The sequence below is a fragment of the Protobothrops mucrosquamatus genome, unplaced genomic scaffold, assembly GCF_001527695.2.
Source record: "Protobothrops mucrosquamatus isolate PMUCROS unplaced genomic scaffold, P.Mucros_1.0 scaffold967, whole genome shotgun sequence".
Lineage (NCBI taxonomy): Eukaryota > Metazoa > Chordata > Lepidosauria > Squamata > Viperidae > Protobothrops > Protobothrops mucrosquamatus.
In genome coordinates, this window is record NW_015387210.1 from 96233 (window position 1) to 115892 (window position 19660).

General features: G+C 35.9%; 1 protein-coding gene across 1 annotated transcript in view; it reads left to right on the forward strand.

Moving 5' to 3' along the window:
* LOC107290772 (store-operated calcium entry regulator STIMATE) overlaps nucleotides 1–19660 on the forward strand; it is a 39442-nt gene that overhangs the window by 6539 nt on the left and 13243 nt on the right. The window contains exons 2-4 of the mRNA XM_029284812.1: nucleotides 5348–5396; nucleotides 6953–7048; nucleotides 8806–8927. Coding sequence (XP_029140645.1) covers nucleotides 5348–5396; nucleotides 6953–7048; nucleotides 8806–8927 — 267 coding nt within the window. The remainder of the gene's footprint in view (nucleotides 1–5347; nucleotides 5397–6952; nucleotides 7049–8805; nucleotides 8928–19660) is intronic.

Sequence of the window (19660 nt, forward strand, 5' to 3'; positions counted from 1 at the left end):
CCTGTGGGTCGGGACCCCATTTGGGGTCGATTGACCATTTCACAGGGGTCGCCAAGCAAGGCTGTCTGCCATTTTTTTTGTCCGCCATTTTTTTCCCCTTTTCCGGCGGGTGCCTTACCTCCCTTGGGCTGGGCCAGCTGGTGGTCGGCCTGCTCCGTCTCTGCCGCTTGCCAGCTATGCCTCGGCCGGCGCAGAGGGCGGAACCACGCATGCACGGCGCTCCCAGGCAGGGAAAGTGCTCGACTTACGACCAGTTGGGTAGTCCTCGACTTACGACCGGTTTAGTCCTCGACTTATGACTGGTTTAGTCCTTGACTTACAACCGGTTGGGGTCACGGCATTAAAAAGGTTGAGAACCACTGTTGTAGCTGGTCTCAATTAAAGTCATTCTAGCCTTAAAGTGCAGTTGATTTCCTGCTCTGGGCTACCTAGTGGGGTTCTCCATTCCAGATAGTTTATAGTCTCACCAATTTTAGGAATACATAGATCTCATATATGGTGGTCTTATAGAACTTGATCCAATTAAAAATTGACTATTCATGTAGAATACTCTAAACAATGTTGGTTATTATACTTGAAGGATATGGTAAAGTTAAAAAAATGTAGAAAAAGCATTGATCCCAATAATTAAGGGACTAGAAAAATTTCCCACATTTTTTTAATCAAGATATATTTAAAATGGTATAGTGAGGATGGACAATTATTAGCTCTGCAGATGATTGATTTTATCAGCCCCAGCTGAGTGACTAACAGTAATAGCGACATCTGGTGGACCCCCATGACTCATCCAGAAAATAAAATTTTACCTTATTATATTAGAACCATTCAATGAAATCAAATTACAGAAAATCTATTAAAATAATTAAAAAGTATTCAAATAAATACATGCAGTACATAGTTAAAATATGGAGTTACCTACCTGAACATGCATTAATGATAATCAATTTGGACAATTTGTAACATGTTTTAACATGTCTCAACATGTTTTTTGTAATGTAGTAACCAAAACTGGATGCAGTATTCCAGGTGTGGCCTTACTAAGGCTTTGTAGAGCAGTACTAATACTTCAAGTAAATTTGATTCTATGCTTCTGTATACAACCAAGGATTATATTAGCCTTTTTGGCTGCTGCCAGACACTGCTGGCTGATGTTTAAGTGATTGCCCAGTAGGATTCCAAGTTCCCTCACAGTTACTGTTTTTGAGCCAGGTTTCACTTAATCTGTACTTGTGCCTTTGGTTTTTCCTGCCTAAGTGTAAAATCTTGTAGAATGCTTAATGAACCTCAGTTGATTCTCAGCTAGTGTTTCTGGTTTCCTATTTAAGGAGAACAAAAAAAAGAACAAAAAACTCCCCTTTGAATTTTGTTTGAAATGACTGTAAGTTCGGATTGCATCTTCAAAACAAAAATAACTCAGTCATATTCAGTTAGCTCCTTTAAGCTATTTTTTTTCAACTATCTATAGATTTTAGGGGGAAAATGAAAATTGAGCCTGGAAAAATAACAATTGAAACCTTCCCATTCATGATTTAGACTTAGAGTTTTTTAGGTAACAATAAAGAAATTGTTTATTTCTTCTTCCTTTCCTATAGAATAAGTGTGTTGAATCCTTCTAAATCACCTCTTTTCTTCTTATTAACTTGCTTTTTTCAGTTCAGAAAGCAGCAGTGAGAAACAAATCACATTCTGTGAGTAGAAATGGAGAATTTCTGAATTACTATCTACTTACCTCTGATTAATAAATAAACTCAACTAGTAGGCTATAATTGACCTAATGGCTGAAGAGTCCTGATAGCTGTTAGTGGTAACATAATGTGCCAAGTAAAGAAATTACCCAAGAAATAAGCTTTTATATGTTGCCTGACTATTACTTTTTAGCATCCTGTTGACTTTTACTTTCTTAACTAACATTAGCTTTTGCTAGAAGTGTTGCAGACTAATATCCTTCAAACAGATTTTTTTTCAGATTGTTGTTATTTATGAAGCAGTATCATAAATGAAATATTGCCATTCTTTCCTTTCAGAAAGAAATGGGATTTCTTTCCATTCTCCTATGGCTCTTTTCTAGTTTTGCTACTGACAAATATAAGTTTCATTGCACTACCTTAAACATTTCTGGTACTGCATGCATTTGGCACTGGGGGCAAAGTGTGTTTGTACCAGGGCAGTCTGTCTTTAGGCTAAGCAAAAGAATGGCGATAAGAGCTTTGTTTTCTCGCAGGAAATAGAAACATATGCATCGGAGAAAGGAAGTTTATTGTGCATTTATTGATTTATATAAAGTTATAATAGAGGAAATTTTTCACCAGTTGGCACGATCTGACTTCTAGTCCTTTCTGATCCTTATATGGTCATTTTATAAGTTATCTTGCATTTTGTCAAGCAGTTCAGCCAAAGCTTTGCATTTTCAGAATGCAGGATTTATATTCTGGAAAGTGCTGTTTGAATTGCATCTCTCCTGAGAGCCTGTTTCATATACAGCAGGGGTGGAGAACTATGGCCCCTTTATGACCTGTGAACTTCAACTCCCAGAATTGATAATGATGATGATGATGATGATGATGGAAGGGACCTTGGAGGTCATCTAGTCCAACCCTCTGTTCAGGCAGGAAATCCTATACCATTTCAGACAAATGGCTGTCCAGTCTCTTCTTAAAGACTTCCAGTGTTTGGAGCATTCACAGCTTCTGGAGGCAGGTTGTTCCACTGGTTAATTATTCTAACTGTCAGTAAATTTCTCCTTAGTTCTAGGTTGGTTCTCTCTTTGATTAGTTTCCATCCATTGCTTCTTGTCCTGCCTTCAGGTGCTTTGGAGAATAGCTTGACTCCCTCTTCTTTGTGTCAACCCCTGAGATATTGGAACACTGCTATCATGACAACCCTCGTCCTTCTCTTCATTAAACTAGACATACCCAATTCCAGCAACTGTTCCTTATATGTTTTAGCTTCCAGTCTCCCAATCATCTTTGTTACTCTTCTCTGTACTCTTTCTAGAGTTTCAACATCTTTTTTACATCGTGGTGACCAAAACTGGATGCAGTATTCCAAGTGTGGCCTTACCAAGGCATTGTAAAGTGGTATTAACACTTCATGTGATCTTGATTCTATCACTCTGTTAATGCAGCCTAGCACTATGTTGGCTTTTTTGGCAGCTGCAGCACACTGCTGGCTCATATATAAGTGATTGTCCACTAGGACTCCGAGATCCCTCTCACAGTTGCTACTATTGAGCAAGGTATCACCTATATTATACCTGTGCATTTGGTTTTTCTTGCCTAAATGTAGAGCCTTACCTATTTCACCATTTAATTTCATTTTGTTAGATAGCATCCAATGTTCAAGTCTGTCAAGATCCTCCTGTATCTTAAGCCTATTTTCTGGAGTGTTGGCTATTCCTGCCAGCTTGGTGTCATCTGCAAATTTAATGAGTTCCCCATCTATCCCCTCTTCCAAATCATTGATGAAGATGTTGAAGAGCACTGGGCCCAGAACAGAGCCTTGGGGCACCCCACTACACACTTCCCTCCATGTAGATGCGGTTCCATTGAGGACCACACGCTGAGTACGGCCAGTCAGCCAGCTACGAATCCATCTGGTGTTGATGCTGTCTAACCCACATTTTTCTATCTTATCAAATAATAGGTTGTGGTCTACTTTATCAAATGCCTTACTGAAGTCCAAGTAAATTATATCCACAGCATTCCTCTGGTCCACTAATTTTGTCACTTGGTCAAAGAATGCAATAAGATTTGTCTGGCATGATCTGTTTTTGACAAACCCATGTTGGCTTTTGGTAATGACTTTTTTTGCCTTTAGGTGTTTGCTGATTCGTTGCTTGGTTATCTTTTCCAGAATCTTTCCAGGTATTGAGGTCAGGCAGATAGGTCTGTAGTTTCCTGGATCCATTTTTTTCCTTTTTTGAAGATGGGAACTACATTAGTTGTTTTCCAGACCTCTGGTAGTTCCCCAGTGCTCCAGGATCTTTGAAAGATATACTTCAGTGGTTCTGAGATCAAGTCTGCCAGTTCCTTCAGAACCTTGGGGTGTAGTCCATCTGGTCCTGGTGATTTGAACTCTTGTAGGGTGGACAGGGGCTCACTTACCATTTCCTTGCCTATCTTAACATGTTTCTAATCTGTTTTTTTACAGTACTGTTTTTGAAAGGTTGGACTATTTTTCCCCTTTGTGTAAAGATGGATGCAAAAAACGAGTTAAATAGTTCAGCTTTCTCCCTGTTGCTTGTCACCTTGCCACTTTCTCCCACTAATGGACCAATCATTTCCTTAACTTTTTTTTTGTTTTTTTACATGTTGAAAGAAGCTTTTTTTTGTTATTTTTTACTTTTTGTCGCAAGCCTTAGTTTATTTTGAGCCTTAGCTTTCCTCACTTCATCTTTGCAAGCTCGGGCTATTTGCTGATATTCTTCCTTAGTTATGTGCCCCTCTTTCCACTTTTTATACTTGTCCTTTCAATGCTGGGAGTTGAAGTCTACAAGTTATAAAGGGGCCATAGTTCCCCACCCTGCTGTACAATAATGATTAAGGCATCCAGCTAGAAACTGAGAGACTAGTCCCACCTCAGGCACAAAGCCAGCTGGTGGTCACTTTCTGTCAGCCCTAGGAAGGAGGAAATGGCAAACCTTTTCTGAAAAATCCTGCCAAGAAAACTGCAAGAAGCTGTCAGGCAGTCTCGGAGAACTGGACATTATTGAATATTGTGTGTGTGTGTGTGTGTGTGTGTGTGTGTGTGTGTGTATAATGGTCTTTTCAATATTATTTCTGAGCTAGTAAAAAATACATTAGAACCTACTTCTGTTTCTCTTCTGTTCATGTGGATGGGTTGAGTGCGTCGCTCTTATTTTTTTTTAACTAGTTCAGGCATTGGCTTTAAAGATTAAATGCTAACAATGCTCACGTTAGTTGAAACAATAAGCACACTGCTAATTGTTTGCAATGTTTTTCTTACGGCCTTCAATTGTATTTATTGCCAATTTGCTTTAAATAGTTTTTTTCAGTTGTTTTCAGTTGCATGAAATTCCTCATTTCTTTTAATAGAATGATTAATGTCCTGTCCTAAATGATCCATGGGGCTAGTTTTTAAGTGATTCTGTTTATTGAATTGCAGATTGTAAGAGACAAGGGTGAAAGAAAGTATGCAGTAACAATAACATACCTGGGTTTAATTACTAACAGAGAATCCTGGTACTGAGTACCATGTCATTTTACAAATATGTCCTTAAATATTAGACTCCAATCTGCAATAGTGGAATATACCACTATTGCATATAGATTCCATCTGGGTGGGGGACTAGTTGATAGCCTACTAATAATTGCTAATTTTCTTTCAGTGAAACGCTTCAGAGAACCAAAGCATGAAAGACGTCCTTGGAGAATTTGGTAAATGTCTACTGTCTTTGCAGGCTGAGAGTGATTAATTATAAAAGATGTAATATGACAATGATTTCTATAAATATTATCTCTTCACTCTATCTTTTGTAACAGAGAAAATCTTGCCAAAGTGTAGGAGTAGCCAGTTATAGTTCTCTATAAGTAATAGAAACTTAATATTATGTGATTGGCAACATGGATTCCAGTTTTTGTTCAGTCATCTATTTGCAAAAATATTTTTTTAATTGTCTTGCTTCCAAAAGGCAATTTTAAAAGTGTCATTACTTTCCGTATTACAGTAATTTCTAAACCTAAAGCATATACATTTAATAAATAAATAAAGCTTCACACCTTTTTCCTAGTTGCAATTCTTACAACAAGCTTATGAAGCATGAGATCCAAGGGAACCTCCGTACAGGTAGTCCTCATTTAACTAGCACTCGTTCAGTGACCATTCAAAAATCAGGAGAGCACTAAATGAAGGGATTTGCAACGTATGCCTGAAGTTACATGATAGATTGAACTGCCCTCGCAATCACCTGATTGTGATCTGAGCAAAATTCTTTTGCATATGTATGACTGGTTGCCGAGTGTCCCACTATCATGTGATGGCTTTTTACAGTCTTCCCTGCCAGCTTTCCCAAAAAGTCAGTGGAGAGGCCAGAAGGAAAGGTCACAAGTTGCTACCACTGAAAGAACTCCCTCTGGTTTCTGGGGACTGGCTGTAAAAGATCCCTCCTGAAGTCCAAGCAGAATCTTGGCACAGAGCGTTTGCAGCATGGGGTGTTTGCAGCCATCCCCAGAAATCAGAGGGGCTTCTCTCTCTCGGGGGGCTGGCTGAAAATGCTCTATGCCAAAGCCCTGCTTGGATTTCAGAACAAACCTTTTTCAGCCAGCCTCTTTGAGGGCAAAAGGGCTGCCTCCCAAAGGATTATGGTCCTCTGTGGGACCGAGTCCCTTCAGCAGGCAGCACTTAATGAGCTAGGAGATTGCTTAATGACTGCAACCAAGAAGTTTAAACAAAGCAGTCGTGACATCTCACTTAATGATTGCTTCACTCAGTAATTAAAGATTCTGGTCTCAATTGTGAATGTAAATTGAGAACTACCTGTGTGGTACACTTATTATTTGTCCCATGTTCAGTGCATTTGTTGAAAACAGGTTTTGATCTAACCCATTTAAATTTGGCCCCTCTGTTCTAGAATAATGAGAAGTATATTTTATTCAAATGCTTGATTACCTGTCAATTGCTGTTGTGGTCTAATGATGCTACTAGTCCTTTCACTCAAGAAATTGGCAAGATTTCAAAAGTGAATACTATTTAAAGAGAAATTTGTCTAGATTCCAAAAGCCATTAAATGCTTTGCAGTCTTTAATATCAGTATTTTGCTCTGTCATAGCTAAACCTAAAACTCCATAACTCTTCTTGCCCCATATTCTAGAATAAAACTATAATATCAACCATGTTTGTGGATGAGGGGGCGATTCTAGAAATATAAATTATAACTATATAAATTAAAATATGCAATTATTCAATTTGATGTCTAAAAACTTAATTTTTGTAGGTTTTTGGATACTTCCAAACAAGCCATAGGGATGATGTTCATCCATTTTGCCAATGTATATTTATCAGACCTTACTGAAGAGGATCCCTGTTCACTGTAAGTGAAGAACAATCTTACTGAAGTTCAGCTAACAAGTATACCAAGATATGCACCAAGTTTTATTTTTCAAAATTAACATATTGTTACCATAGAAGTACTGCCTAGACCTGATATGACCAAAAATACGTCCTCTTGAGTGCTGAAGACAGTAATCAATGATACTATGTCACTTGAATTCTTTAATCCTCCTATTCTTTAATCCTTTAATTTTCCAATGGTGGAAAATTAGCTTGTGCTTTCTGGAGAGATTTTCAGGACTTCCTGTCCCCTGCTGTTATACATTTTTCTTTGTTAACCCAGATCCAACTTTTCCTTCATCTCTCTGGGTGATGTTTTGGGCTACAGCTGCACTGCACTGTTGAATTTAAGGGTCTCCAGGCTCTGAAATATAGCAAATAGCCGATACTTGTCATGGTAGTTGGCAATTTTTGGCTAACCGTAGCTAATTTTATTAAAACTAAAGTTGAACAAGGTTAGACCTGATTGGTTCTTTGATGGGGTGCATAAAACATCCCAAGATTTGTAGGCTAGATTGGAAAATCCCAAAAAATAAAGTGAAGTTAGTGGCAACCTGTTTCCATATTTTTTGCTAGGATAAAATCACTCAGACTCTAGAGCTTTTATCATTTATATTTAGCCTAGCCTTCAAATCAAGTTGATAAGTAGGTACAGAATATCTACAGAAAAGCATCAAGCTATTCCTTTGATGCTGTAATTGATGAATACATTAAAATTAAAACAATATATTACATTCCATTGTCAAGTGACATGCACAGTACCACAAAAACTGACTAACATGCAGTCAACTGTGCAGAAATTGTCCACTTTTATATTAGCTGAAGCAACAGTGACCTCTGCTGGCCTTTACATATAATAATTGCTCAAATTATTCTAACTATGTACTCAGTTTTGTTTATAGGCTTTCATACCCTATAAGGTGGTGGTTGTTTTTTAAGTAAAATATTGCATTTTTCTTTTGTGCTATATTTTATGTATTCGAGCATTTGCAAATTAATTGAACAGGAATTTTGGTTGTGGTATTTTTAAACTGCTGTTTCTCCAAAGAGCAAGGGTGGTGCACAGTTTCCTCTCCAATTTTTATTCATGCAATTGCTCCACGTGGTAGGTTATCTAATCAGCTTTATGGCTGAGCAGGGTTCTGAATCTAGGTTGTGCTGACCCTGTTGCAACATGCTAATGATTATGTCACATTTTTCTCTCTGTGTGTCCATACTATGCTAAAAACTGTTTAAAAATATTATTGCCTTTGCTTTAAATGAGACAGAGAATAATATCTGTTTGTATATTAGGAGCTACAGTTTTTATATTAAAAGAAAAATGCTCAGATTAACTTACTTTTACAATGAGGCCATTTCCATCTCTTTTATTTTGCTGTCTCAGTTTTATAACTTTGTGAAGTATATATTAAAAATCCTTAGTAGATGATCCCACTAACAGAGCTGTTTGAATGACCTGAAAGAATAATATGCTGTAGGTTACATCCTAGTTCTATACTAAAATTGAGGTTCTTTACCTGTATACATAGAAATGCCAATATTATTATTATTATTATTATTATTATTATTATTATTATTATTATTATTATTGAGATTTTTTTATTGCTGAGACTGGGAAATTGGAGTATATTTTCAGAAACTGAAAATGTTGATCAATAAAAATTTCAATCATCAAAACTACACAATTTTAAGAAAAATCAGTCTTTAAATTTGTGTGTGCTTTTCTCACCCTTTCAGATACCTTATCAATTTTCTGCTAGATGCCACTTTAGGAATGCTGGTAATTTATGCTGGTGTCCGAGCAGTAAGCAGTGTTGTTGAACGGCAGCAATGGGAATCTCTTCGTTTTGGTGAATATGGTAAAAAGCATTTATTATTCTTTGAAATAATTATTTAGGTGACATTTAGGTTTCAAATATAGGGCTTGGCAAATGGTTCTGTCGTTGGTATTTTGAGCTAAAAGTGTTTGAGCACTATAAATAGCCAAATCTTAAAATACATGAAATTCCAAACATTTTATTTAACAGTTTTTTCTGCTTTGTCTAAGTCTGATGAGCCAGTGCAATTTATTTTTGTTTTAATTTCTACTTTTTAAACTTGAGGACTTTATTAGATACTTCCTTCTTTTTCTTCTCCATTCTCTGATGACTACTGATAGCAAGAATAATAATACCATCACTATATGTGGTATAAGAGAGAACAAATTTCAAGGTGATATGAACATCCATATTTAATATTTAACCATAAATCTAAATTGAATTCTTTATTAACCATTTCCAAAATACTCTTGCAAGTCACCAAGTTCTAACGTAATATGTGTGTTTCCCAGCCAAGTTTCTAATCTTGAGATTATGCATATTTGTGCCCCACTTACTGGTAAACATAAGGCAAGCACTTGTTTGTTATAAAATTAAATCAGAATGAATGAGGATGGTAACTGTTTGGTAAGCATATCCTTAGGAAAAACTTTTTAGCATGCATGGTTTAAGTGCAGATAATCTTTGTTTAGCAACATAGTTGGGACTGGAAACGCCATCACTAAGCGAAGTGGTCACTAAGTAAAAAAAAAACATATAACCATGATTATATTTTTTGACTTGAAACTTTATATTACCTGTTGTTTGCCTGCTTACTCCCTTGTAATCCCTTTATCTCTCTGCTCTGCAAGGAGAGGAAAAGAAAAATAATAGTTCATACACAGGACATTGTGTACTGACTAGAATGGTGAACATGTGACTGAGGGACACTGTGAATGTCATGAATGTGGGCATTGGTTGTATTTTTTCAGCACTGTCATAACTTCAAACAAATGCTGAATGAGACAGTTATCTCATGCCTAGGTCTATTCATATCTATGGCAAAAGAATACATATAAAAGTATGACTAATTTAATAGTTTCCAATGAGAATTAGTGGAAGATATAAAGATATGAGATTCTGTATGTGGGATAGATATTTATTTGATAGTGCCAATTTTAGGTATAAGGAAGGAAATGTGGAAGTTGCTTTGAATATAGCAGAAAGTATTATGTTATAGAGTGGCACTGAAGTGTCTAGAGTTATGCTGATAGGAAGTATGAAAAAGAATGCTTTTGGAAAGATGACATGGAAGAAGCTGTGGGTGGGAAAAGAGCATTCAAGAAAATGGTGCTGCAGAGTAAAAATATTGAGTAATATATAGAAACTGAATAGGGTATTTACAAAGAATGCAGCTAAATAGAATGGGTTAAAAGAGGCAACGAAATTTTAGTGACTTTGATGGAAATTATTTTGGAAATGGTCAAAGAAAGTTAAACATGGAAGTCTAGTAGAATGAATGGAATCAAAAATAAAAGTGATTAAATAATTCAGGATAAAACTGAAATGAGTGATTGATGAAAGAAGTATTTTATAGATTTGTAGGGGCTAGTAGTAATATATCAAGAGTGGAATTGAAACAAATAGTATAAATTATAGAATCCAAGAAGAGGAAATAAATTAATAACAATGTTAAAAAGACTTTTAAGAGTGCAGATGTAGATGGCACTACTAGAGAAATGTTAAAAGTTGGATATGGTTTGTATATAGAATGGCTCTGCAGCTTGTTTAATATGTATATGAAGTTTGCATCTATACCAGAACGCGTCTAGCAATAATAATTGCAAAAACTATGGGGAATTCATTTGTGTCAGTGGGAAACTATCTGATCAAAAACATACAAAAGGTGACAGCAAAATAAGGAAAATGCAGTGTGTCTATTCTGGACAAAGGGTACAGAGGCTAACATTTTGTTTAATTATTGGGAAATGTATGAGCAGGAGAATGAAAATTGGTTGTATGCTTGTTGATCTAGAGAAAGTAAGTAGTTTTAAAATATGTATGACAATAAATGAAATACTAAGCAAGGGACAAATAGTGAGAAGGCAGTAAGACAAGGATATATGAAGTTCCCTTGGTTTGATACATTTATGAATAGCACTAGCACTTAGGCTTATATACCGCTTTACAGTGCTTCACAGCCCTTTCTAGCAGTTTACAGAGTCAGCACATTGCCTCTAACAATCCAGGTCCTCATTTTACCAACCTCAGAAGGCTGGAAGTCAAACTGCTGGCAGTCGGCAGAATTAGCCTGCAATACTGAATTCTAACCACTGCACCACCATGGCTCAGAATAGATGTATAAGGAATGCTTATGCTGATGTTAGAGGTTTGTTGATAGGTGATGTAAGTGCGTGTATACTATTGTGTACTAATGATGTGTTGTTGGCTGAAAATCCAAATAACTTGTAGTAAATGTTGACATTGTATGATTAAAAAGCATGAATCTGAACATTTATGTATTAAATGCATAAATTTGTAGATGGTTATGTTTGACAGGGAAAATGGAATGAATGATTGTCATTTATACATAAATGAAAAAAACCTAGAATAAGTATATGACTTTGTGCAATTTATGACTCTGTGTACCTGGGCAGCATATTAATTAAAATGGAAAAATGGATAAATTTTAAGATGTGCAAACTTTGATAGAAAAAAAGTAATGAATAGCACATGGTTGTTGCAAAGAATAAATCGAAAGAAGTAAAGTTTTATTACATGGAAGTGAGAACTGATTATGTCATTTAAGATGAAAATTAGAAAAAAAAATCAGTGAGGTGGATGAAAGTGGAATAGATTATTTTAAAAGGGCTGAGGAGGAGGAGGAAGAAGACGGTCAATAATAAATGGATACTGAAGGGATGCACTGAATACCAGGATGGAAGAAATTGGTTGTAACAGTTTGGTTAGAAAAGAAAAAGAGGATCAAATTGCAAAACTGTTAGCCCTTCAGGGTAGACAAGTCAAGAAATAGGCTCTGTATTGTAGCCAGATGGAATAACAGGATTTCGAAACCTAAGTTTTCCCCCGTCTCATCTTATACTAAAGAAAATCAAGATGGGCTTATGTCTTCCTCAGACTTCCCTATTTCTCAGGACTTGCAGTCTTTTCTGCAGGTCCTCCTTTAACAGCCCACTCCTTTCTTCCCTATCTTCAAGATAAGCTCTAAATTACTTTCAAAAACAAATATATGAAGTAAGAATGGCTGCATTGAGAACATAGGGGAAACTAGCTGGATGGAAATGAATGAAATCCACAAAGAAAGAGAGGTGAGAAATTTAAAGAATAAAGGGCAAGCAACGTATGAAGGGATGTATGAATGTGGTGGCAGCATGGATGGTTTGCAAGGATAAGAAGATAATGAGGTATTTTGAACTGGGTGGATGTACACTTGATCTAGTTCTGTTTCCTTTTCTTATCTCGGATCCTTATGGCTTACCATTTTGTTTCTGTGCTTTGCATAACATTGCAAAAGGGAATAACATAATGCATACACACCCATACACACACACACACACACACACACACACACACATTTTGTCAGAACTTCTAAGTGTCACAGAGGTTTGGGAGACAGTTGAGAATTCTAATTTAAAATTATAGCTGGCATTCAGTGGTGCAGGGTTGGCTGAGATGTGACGATTTATTTTAAGTATGCTTAATGGAATGTCTGACTTCATTTTTTTTTTAAAAATCCATGAAATGTAACAGCCTTCTTTGGAAAGCATCCTCACTTTTTAAAATGGTTTGCCAGAAAGCAACAGTAAAATTGCCCAGAGCAGCCATTTTCATTTTTCAATTCTATTCCTAAAAGACATTTTCAAATCATTATGGCATATTCAGAAGACTTCTGTTCAGGAGAATATTCCAACAATTAGTCATGATAACTATATATTACCTCCAGTGCCATAGAGAATATATCTTTCATTTGCTGAGGAACGTAAGAAAGGGAGTCTTGGTATGTTACTAGTCTTACCATGGCATCTGGCAATGAATGTGAAAACAGGATGCTAGAAAGATCCAGAATGATTCTTAAGTTCATGTAATGTTAATTGCAATTTTCTGTCTTCTTGAACATATTCCAGCTATAATATAGAAATCTAGCTATTGAATATATTCATTGTTTAGGTTTTCCATACAGATATAAAACAGTTAAGAATAGGGAAGAACATTAAGAATTCTATGAAGATTTGGCTTTAAATGACCTGAATGTTGTATCTACCTCTGTGTGTTCAGAACAGTCCTATTCTGAAAATACGGCTGTAGGTAATCTAATTAAATTCAACAAAGCAGTCATTACTTCAGAAAATAGTATGGTTTCCTGTGCGGGATAAGGAATTCTACCAGTAACTGAATCCCATTTATTTTAAAATAAAAGGTAACTTCATGGTTGTTTTTTTTAAATTGACCAATCCCCAAGATTTTTTTTAAAAGCAATCTAAAAATAGTTTATGCAGTCTGTCAAAATAATCTTTTTCTCTCAAAATGACAACCTTTAAACAATAATGATATTCAGGCAACTTCATTTTATACTTGCCAAGAGAGGAACCTTGTTAGTCTTTATAGCCAAAAAATAATGATGAAAAAAGTGTCGTGCAGCATTTTAGAAGCTAACAAATTTATTTTTCTAAAAGTAATAGAGCACACTTAGCAGTAGTGAAGTCAAAAGGTCAAAATGTAGTTGAAATGCTATTTATAGCCAAAACACTTCATTTTCTTGCTTTCTTTTTCAGCCTTCCTATCCAACATTTAATGTTACTAACTGTCCTGTGTGATGCTTGTATATTAGAAAAGCAATATATAAAATGTTACATAAATCAAGTAACACACTTATTTTATTTACACATATCAAACCCTGGAATGTGGTAGCATTATAATTTGATAAAATTTGTTTTTACAAACACAGAATAGATTTTAAGTGGCTATCTTCAATTTGATAATTTTAAAAAATGTAGTAGCCAAATAGCCAGTTGCATCTGCTTTCTACTATTGTGCTGTATTATATTTCCTTGGGTGGGGTGTTATCTGCGAGTCTCCCTCCTGACACCCAGTGCTATTCTAGCTGCCTTCAGGGTGTGGCGATTGTGGAGAAGACTGAATTGGTAACACATAGGATGATAGCAATGTGCTGTCTCTCTCCTTATTTTTTATTTTCTGGTAACCTTTGTAAGGTTATAACAGTGGAAGTTTGGATTGAGATAGCACAGGGAGAGATTGGTATCTCACTGAATGCTTCTTTGCAAGGCAGAAATAGAGAAAAAAAATCTGATCATGTCCAATATAGGTAGGGCTGGGTCTGAAATATTGGTTTTCCTAATGCCAGTTACATGATTATCTGATACAGCGATGGAAAATGATAGCATTGTGTAGGTCAAAAGGAGAGCCTGAAATAAGTTAGTGGTCAGTGAATAGAACATTTTGTTTTGTGTGTATGAATAATAAAACCAGCATTTACTGGTCTCACCATTAATGTAGTGAAACTTCTTTAACCTTCCTTGAATTTTCAGATTGTTTATCATCCATGAGCTCATCTGTTTTCCTGGACATAGTATTTGATCCCTAGTGATTCAGTGTTTGTTGTTATTTCTGGACAATAACTCATTTCTTAGACTGAAAGCCCATCTGCATATAAGTTTCATTGGCCAGTCTCCCAAGAACAGAGTTGAAACCATAACATATTATATATGCAAGATATTATAGCAGATTAAGTTACAATTGAGCAGGCTGTTTCGGGTGTTTGGACTTCTGGAGAAATGCTGCTTTTAATTGTGTAGAAGATTACGTTTTTCAAAACAGAACAACATTACCTGAGTTGAAAATGCATGCTTGGGCCTATAACCAGTTCTATTTTGGTTCACTGTAAATGCAATTCTAAAAAGGTTACGCAGCTCAAGAACAAATTAAAGCTTTTACATTTTCTAACCCCACCCAAATTTTGCCCTCTCTTAATAATTTAATTATACAATAACATAGCATTTCATTTTATTGCTGTTAATTGTTAGTTAACTTGAATTTGAAATAGATCCACCAGCATTGATTAGGATCAGTAATGGTCTCACAAATCTGGAAGATGGCTGCATACAATCCTATAACTCCCCCCCCCCAAACTGACAAGCATGCTTAAAAGAGTGGGAAAGTGTCATTTCTGTTCTCAATAACCTCACTGGTCTTTAAAGTAAAAAGCAGTTTTGTAATCTGGTTTATTAATCCACTGTTAGTCAGTGGAGGTGTTAGTAGCCAATTCAGTTGTGCTGTGCAGAACGTATATCTTATAAACATAAAACTGAGCAGATTAAACATCAATTCCTGTGCATTAGTTGAGATGTCTCATTTTGCATTTTTCTTGGCTTTCAATCTTAGAAAATGATTTACAAGCCTATTCCTAATTTAAAGCCATACTTTATGTTGATTGCTATATCTCTCTTTAATAAGTTCCATCCAGTTTTGCATATTTTTGCAATAGAAAGGATGGGGAGGCATAAGAGTGTTTATGTCATGTTGTGATGTAATAAACTTAATTTTTGCTTTGGCTTTCCAACCTATTTAATACAACATTAGTCTAGTAGGGGAATCCCAACAGCAAAAGGAACTGACATTGCAGAAAGAGAAAAGGACTTTTAGTATTAACCATTCTTAGTTTTAAAAAGTAAAGTTGGTGTGCAAATATTGAAATAATTGATTTTAGCTTTTTCATATTTCTCTAAGCACCATAACAAGCTCCAGTGTGCTTTACAAATAAGATTTATGCCATGAGGCATAAATAAACAAAATGGTAAGAGTAACAGATTCAGTTACCAAGATTTAGTTTCTTAGAATCATCTTTAAGCTTGACTTCTCCCACAGAAAAGAAAATTGTTTCTTCTGTTCTACTGAAAGCTGAAATTGTTGTAGTTTGCCAAATGTGCTTTTGAGCATGTGAAATTAAGGCAAACTGAAGATAAAAAAGGATCACAGAGAGATGTGATTTTTTTTGTCTGTTCTCTATTATAGAGGCAATTTCCATGTAGCGTTCTATAATGCATGAATTATGTTTAATTTTCTAAAGCTGGAGCCCTGTTTGTTTTGCTGTGTTTTCAGTGATAGGATATACTCCAAAAGTTGGTTTATCTTCTATTCCAGTCCATACTTTTTGGAAATTGGTCCCACTGAGTTCAGGAAATTATTGGAAGTATTGCAGCTTTCATTTAAGAATCCGTTGTTTCTACAAAAATGATAATACTAAAACTGGTACCTCCAAATCTCTGTCACTGCCCACACCTTCAGAGGTTGAAAAGCAAAGGGCAGCACCTGCTATAAAGACAATAATTGTTCCTTTCTCTGTACAAGAGCAACCTGGCAGTAGACTGGTGGAGTCCAAATTCTTTGGAAATAGTTTTGTAACATTTTCCAGCCTGGTGAGCATCAACAATTATATTTTGGAGATCCTCAAAAATCTCCTTTGTTCAAACCATGACATAATTCTACATACCTGTGTTTTCAAGATGAGACAGTGAATACCCAGAATCCTGCTCTTTAAATAAGGTAGGACCTCTTATGGTCACCCCTCATTATCATCCATTGATTGATTCTAGAGGCATCTGGCTCTGATTCCCCCTTCAAATGAACTGATAACCCTAAAGGTTCAGATATTTTCCCCACCCCACCCCCTACACACAGATATGTAGCTTTGGATCAGTATCAGTCAAGTATAATTCTTTTGGCTCTTTTGTTTAACTGTGTTCTCTTTATCTAGCTTTAGGACTGATGTGAAATTTTTTTAAGTACCACTATATATTACTTAGAGTTCCAAGATGGCAGCGCCTGGATTGGCTGCGGCTGCATTGGCTCTCGAAGGTGAAAAATTTTGGGAGGGGTATAAGAGATATAGGCCACATGATTGGGAAGGTTTTAATGTGTTTGAGCAACATGGTAGAACTAAGGTAACATACGACCGACAATCTTTGCTGGCATGACGAGTTTCTAGCTGTTTCGGAACTGTTGGTGAGACTGTTAAAAGTCATTAGCACTGTTTGAAATTGTTCTGCCGGCAGCAAGATCTGACCGCTGGCCCAGTGACGGATTCTATTGCAAATCAGGGCTGTTTCCAAAGGAGGCAGAGGAGGAAAAGTCCCAGGGCTTATGGAGCAAAGGAACTGGATGAGGCTATCTGCAGGCCCAGAGGAAAGGGAGAGAAACTTTTGGAGGAGTTGGTGGTGGCGGCAGTGTGCTCCAGGGGCGAAAAGAAGCAAGGCCTCTTTAAGGAAAAGGTGGAAGAGACAGGATCAGAAAAAGGAAAGGAGGCGAGGTTGTCGTGCAGGAATACAAGCTAATTTGAGGACTAATCCACATGGAGCTCCGTTTCCATCTGTCCTGTTTGCCATGTTCGCTCCCTAGAGACTAAGATGGACGATCTGAAACTTGAGCTGGCCATGAACAAGGAGTGTATATCGGAGGTGGTGACCCTTTGAGAGCTGTATGCAGTGAAATGTCATTTTGATGTATGCCGATTGTTGTACATTCAAAGTGACAATAAAGTTGTTGTTGTTGTTGTTGTAATCAGATTATCAGATAAAAGTTATTTTTTTAACTTAGAAATGAAAATGCAGGTTTACTTACTAACTTTTATCAGAAATTGTTGAAATGGTTAAGTATCATACAGCACAGATATAAATATTATAAACATCAAGACTAGCTAGTAAACTATCTGGACTATGTCTTTTAAAGCCTCTCCAGAAAAGGAAATGGCTGAGATCCATTTTGCATTACAGCTGTTTAAAAGTATTTGATTTTTTTCATTGCTTAGTTCTTGAATTGAGCTATATGTCTGCATTTGAAGTGTCTTAGGGAGAAAAAAAGTTTTGTCAACGGTAGCTAATGTGTAGATCTGATGCCATTGTAATTAATATATACTGTAGCATATTAAATTACCTTTGCAAACTTTAAATTTTTCTCTTGTTGCTGCTAACTTGTTTCTTCTTTTGATTCTTTTCCATGTTACCCTAGCCCTCAGCCAGATTTTTTTTTACAGATTTTTTTATTCTTCAGAAAAATAGGCTTTTTTTATTGTTCAGTGATTAAAATCACTAAAGAATTCTACAATGATTTCAGCTAATCTTTAAAATTGAGTTACAATTCAGCAATCTTTTATTCAGAGTAGCAAATACATTTGAAGACATACACAAGAACAAAGAGTTTAATTTTAAATGGAATTACAAAACTTCTTCTAAGAACTTCAAGAATATTCAAGATTGAATATTGGTCTAATTTAAATATTAAAGACAAGTTTTCAATAGCCAACGTAACACATTTTCAACAGGCAAATATGCCATATCAATCTTGATACCAGTCAGAGGTGACATAGTTTAAGTATTGTAATACGTAATTTGAAATAAATGTACTATTTATGTCTTTCCATCTCCAAAAGTGAAGGAAATCTTATGGACCATTACATAAAGACATAAGAAAGGTCCTTCTGACCTTATCAGAATCAATTCAGTTCCATATTCAGTTGCCACATTTAATCTACCAGATGTCCCATAAGCAGTATATCCTCATTTTTGCTCTGCAACAATTGGTAGGTTGCCTTCCATTCTTGAGATTAACACTCATTACCACTAAATATCACTGACAGTCTTATCCTCTGCTCCCCTTTTAAAGCTCTTCAAGGATGACAGCCATCGCCACATCTTGGTTTTTATATGTTTGAGATTTATTTTTGCTACTTTTTGGCAGCATCACTGTTTTGGAGACAACACTACAGAGAAATTTTCATATTATTCTAAGCCATTTTTTATGCTGAAGTATTTTGTGTGAATTACCTAAATTAACTCTCAAGCTTCCTCCTTCCGTTATATATTCAAGATGGACAGTATTTAATATTTATTTGCTATGTATATGTAGGGGTGTGGGTCTATACATATGTTGTACATAGTATGTTTAGGTGTGTGTTGTGTATGTGTTTCACTTTGAGAGCAGGCAACTAAATTTCATTTTTAATGTGTGCCGTTATGCCCACAGTAAAAAAAATGACAATAAAGGTTATCTTATCTTACCTAAGTTAACTACAGGTTATTTGATAAGCCAATATTTTTTATTTTGTTTATAATAGGTAAAATAAGAGTACCCTCATCCACACAGTTTTTATTTGTTAAATTATATTTACTTTGCTCATATGGTAAAAATTTGAACATAAAGTAAGCCCTCAAACATATAAGAAAAAAAGCCAAAAGAACAACTATAAAATATTTAGAAATAGAAATATCTTGTACCTGTGAATTCTATTTTTAGTCATGATGTTGTCCAGTATGGAATAAGGCAGTCTTCAACATTTTCCTAGAGTCCAGGAGGAACAAAGCTGACTCAGTTTCTGCCAGGAAGAGATTAAAAACAGTGGGAGTAGCTACTAAAAAGACCCACTTCCAAGGTCTCCTCAAGGAAGGGACCTGGCAGGCGTTGACATATAACATTGTACAGTGCAATATATCCCTTCTAGCCTTAAGTTATGACTTGCTTTGCAATCATAAAACCATGAACAAACTATTTTTGTTGTCCTGCTGTGATTAAATAATAATAATAATAGTAAAGTTGGAAGGGACCTTGAAGGTCATCTAGTCCAACCCCCTGCTCAGGCAGGAAACCCTATACCATTTCGGACAAATGGCTGTCCAGTCTCTTCTTAAAAACTTCCAGTGTTGGAGCATTCACCGCTTCTGGAGGCAGGTTGTTCCACTGGTTAATTGTTCTCACTGTCAGGAAGT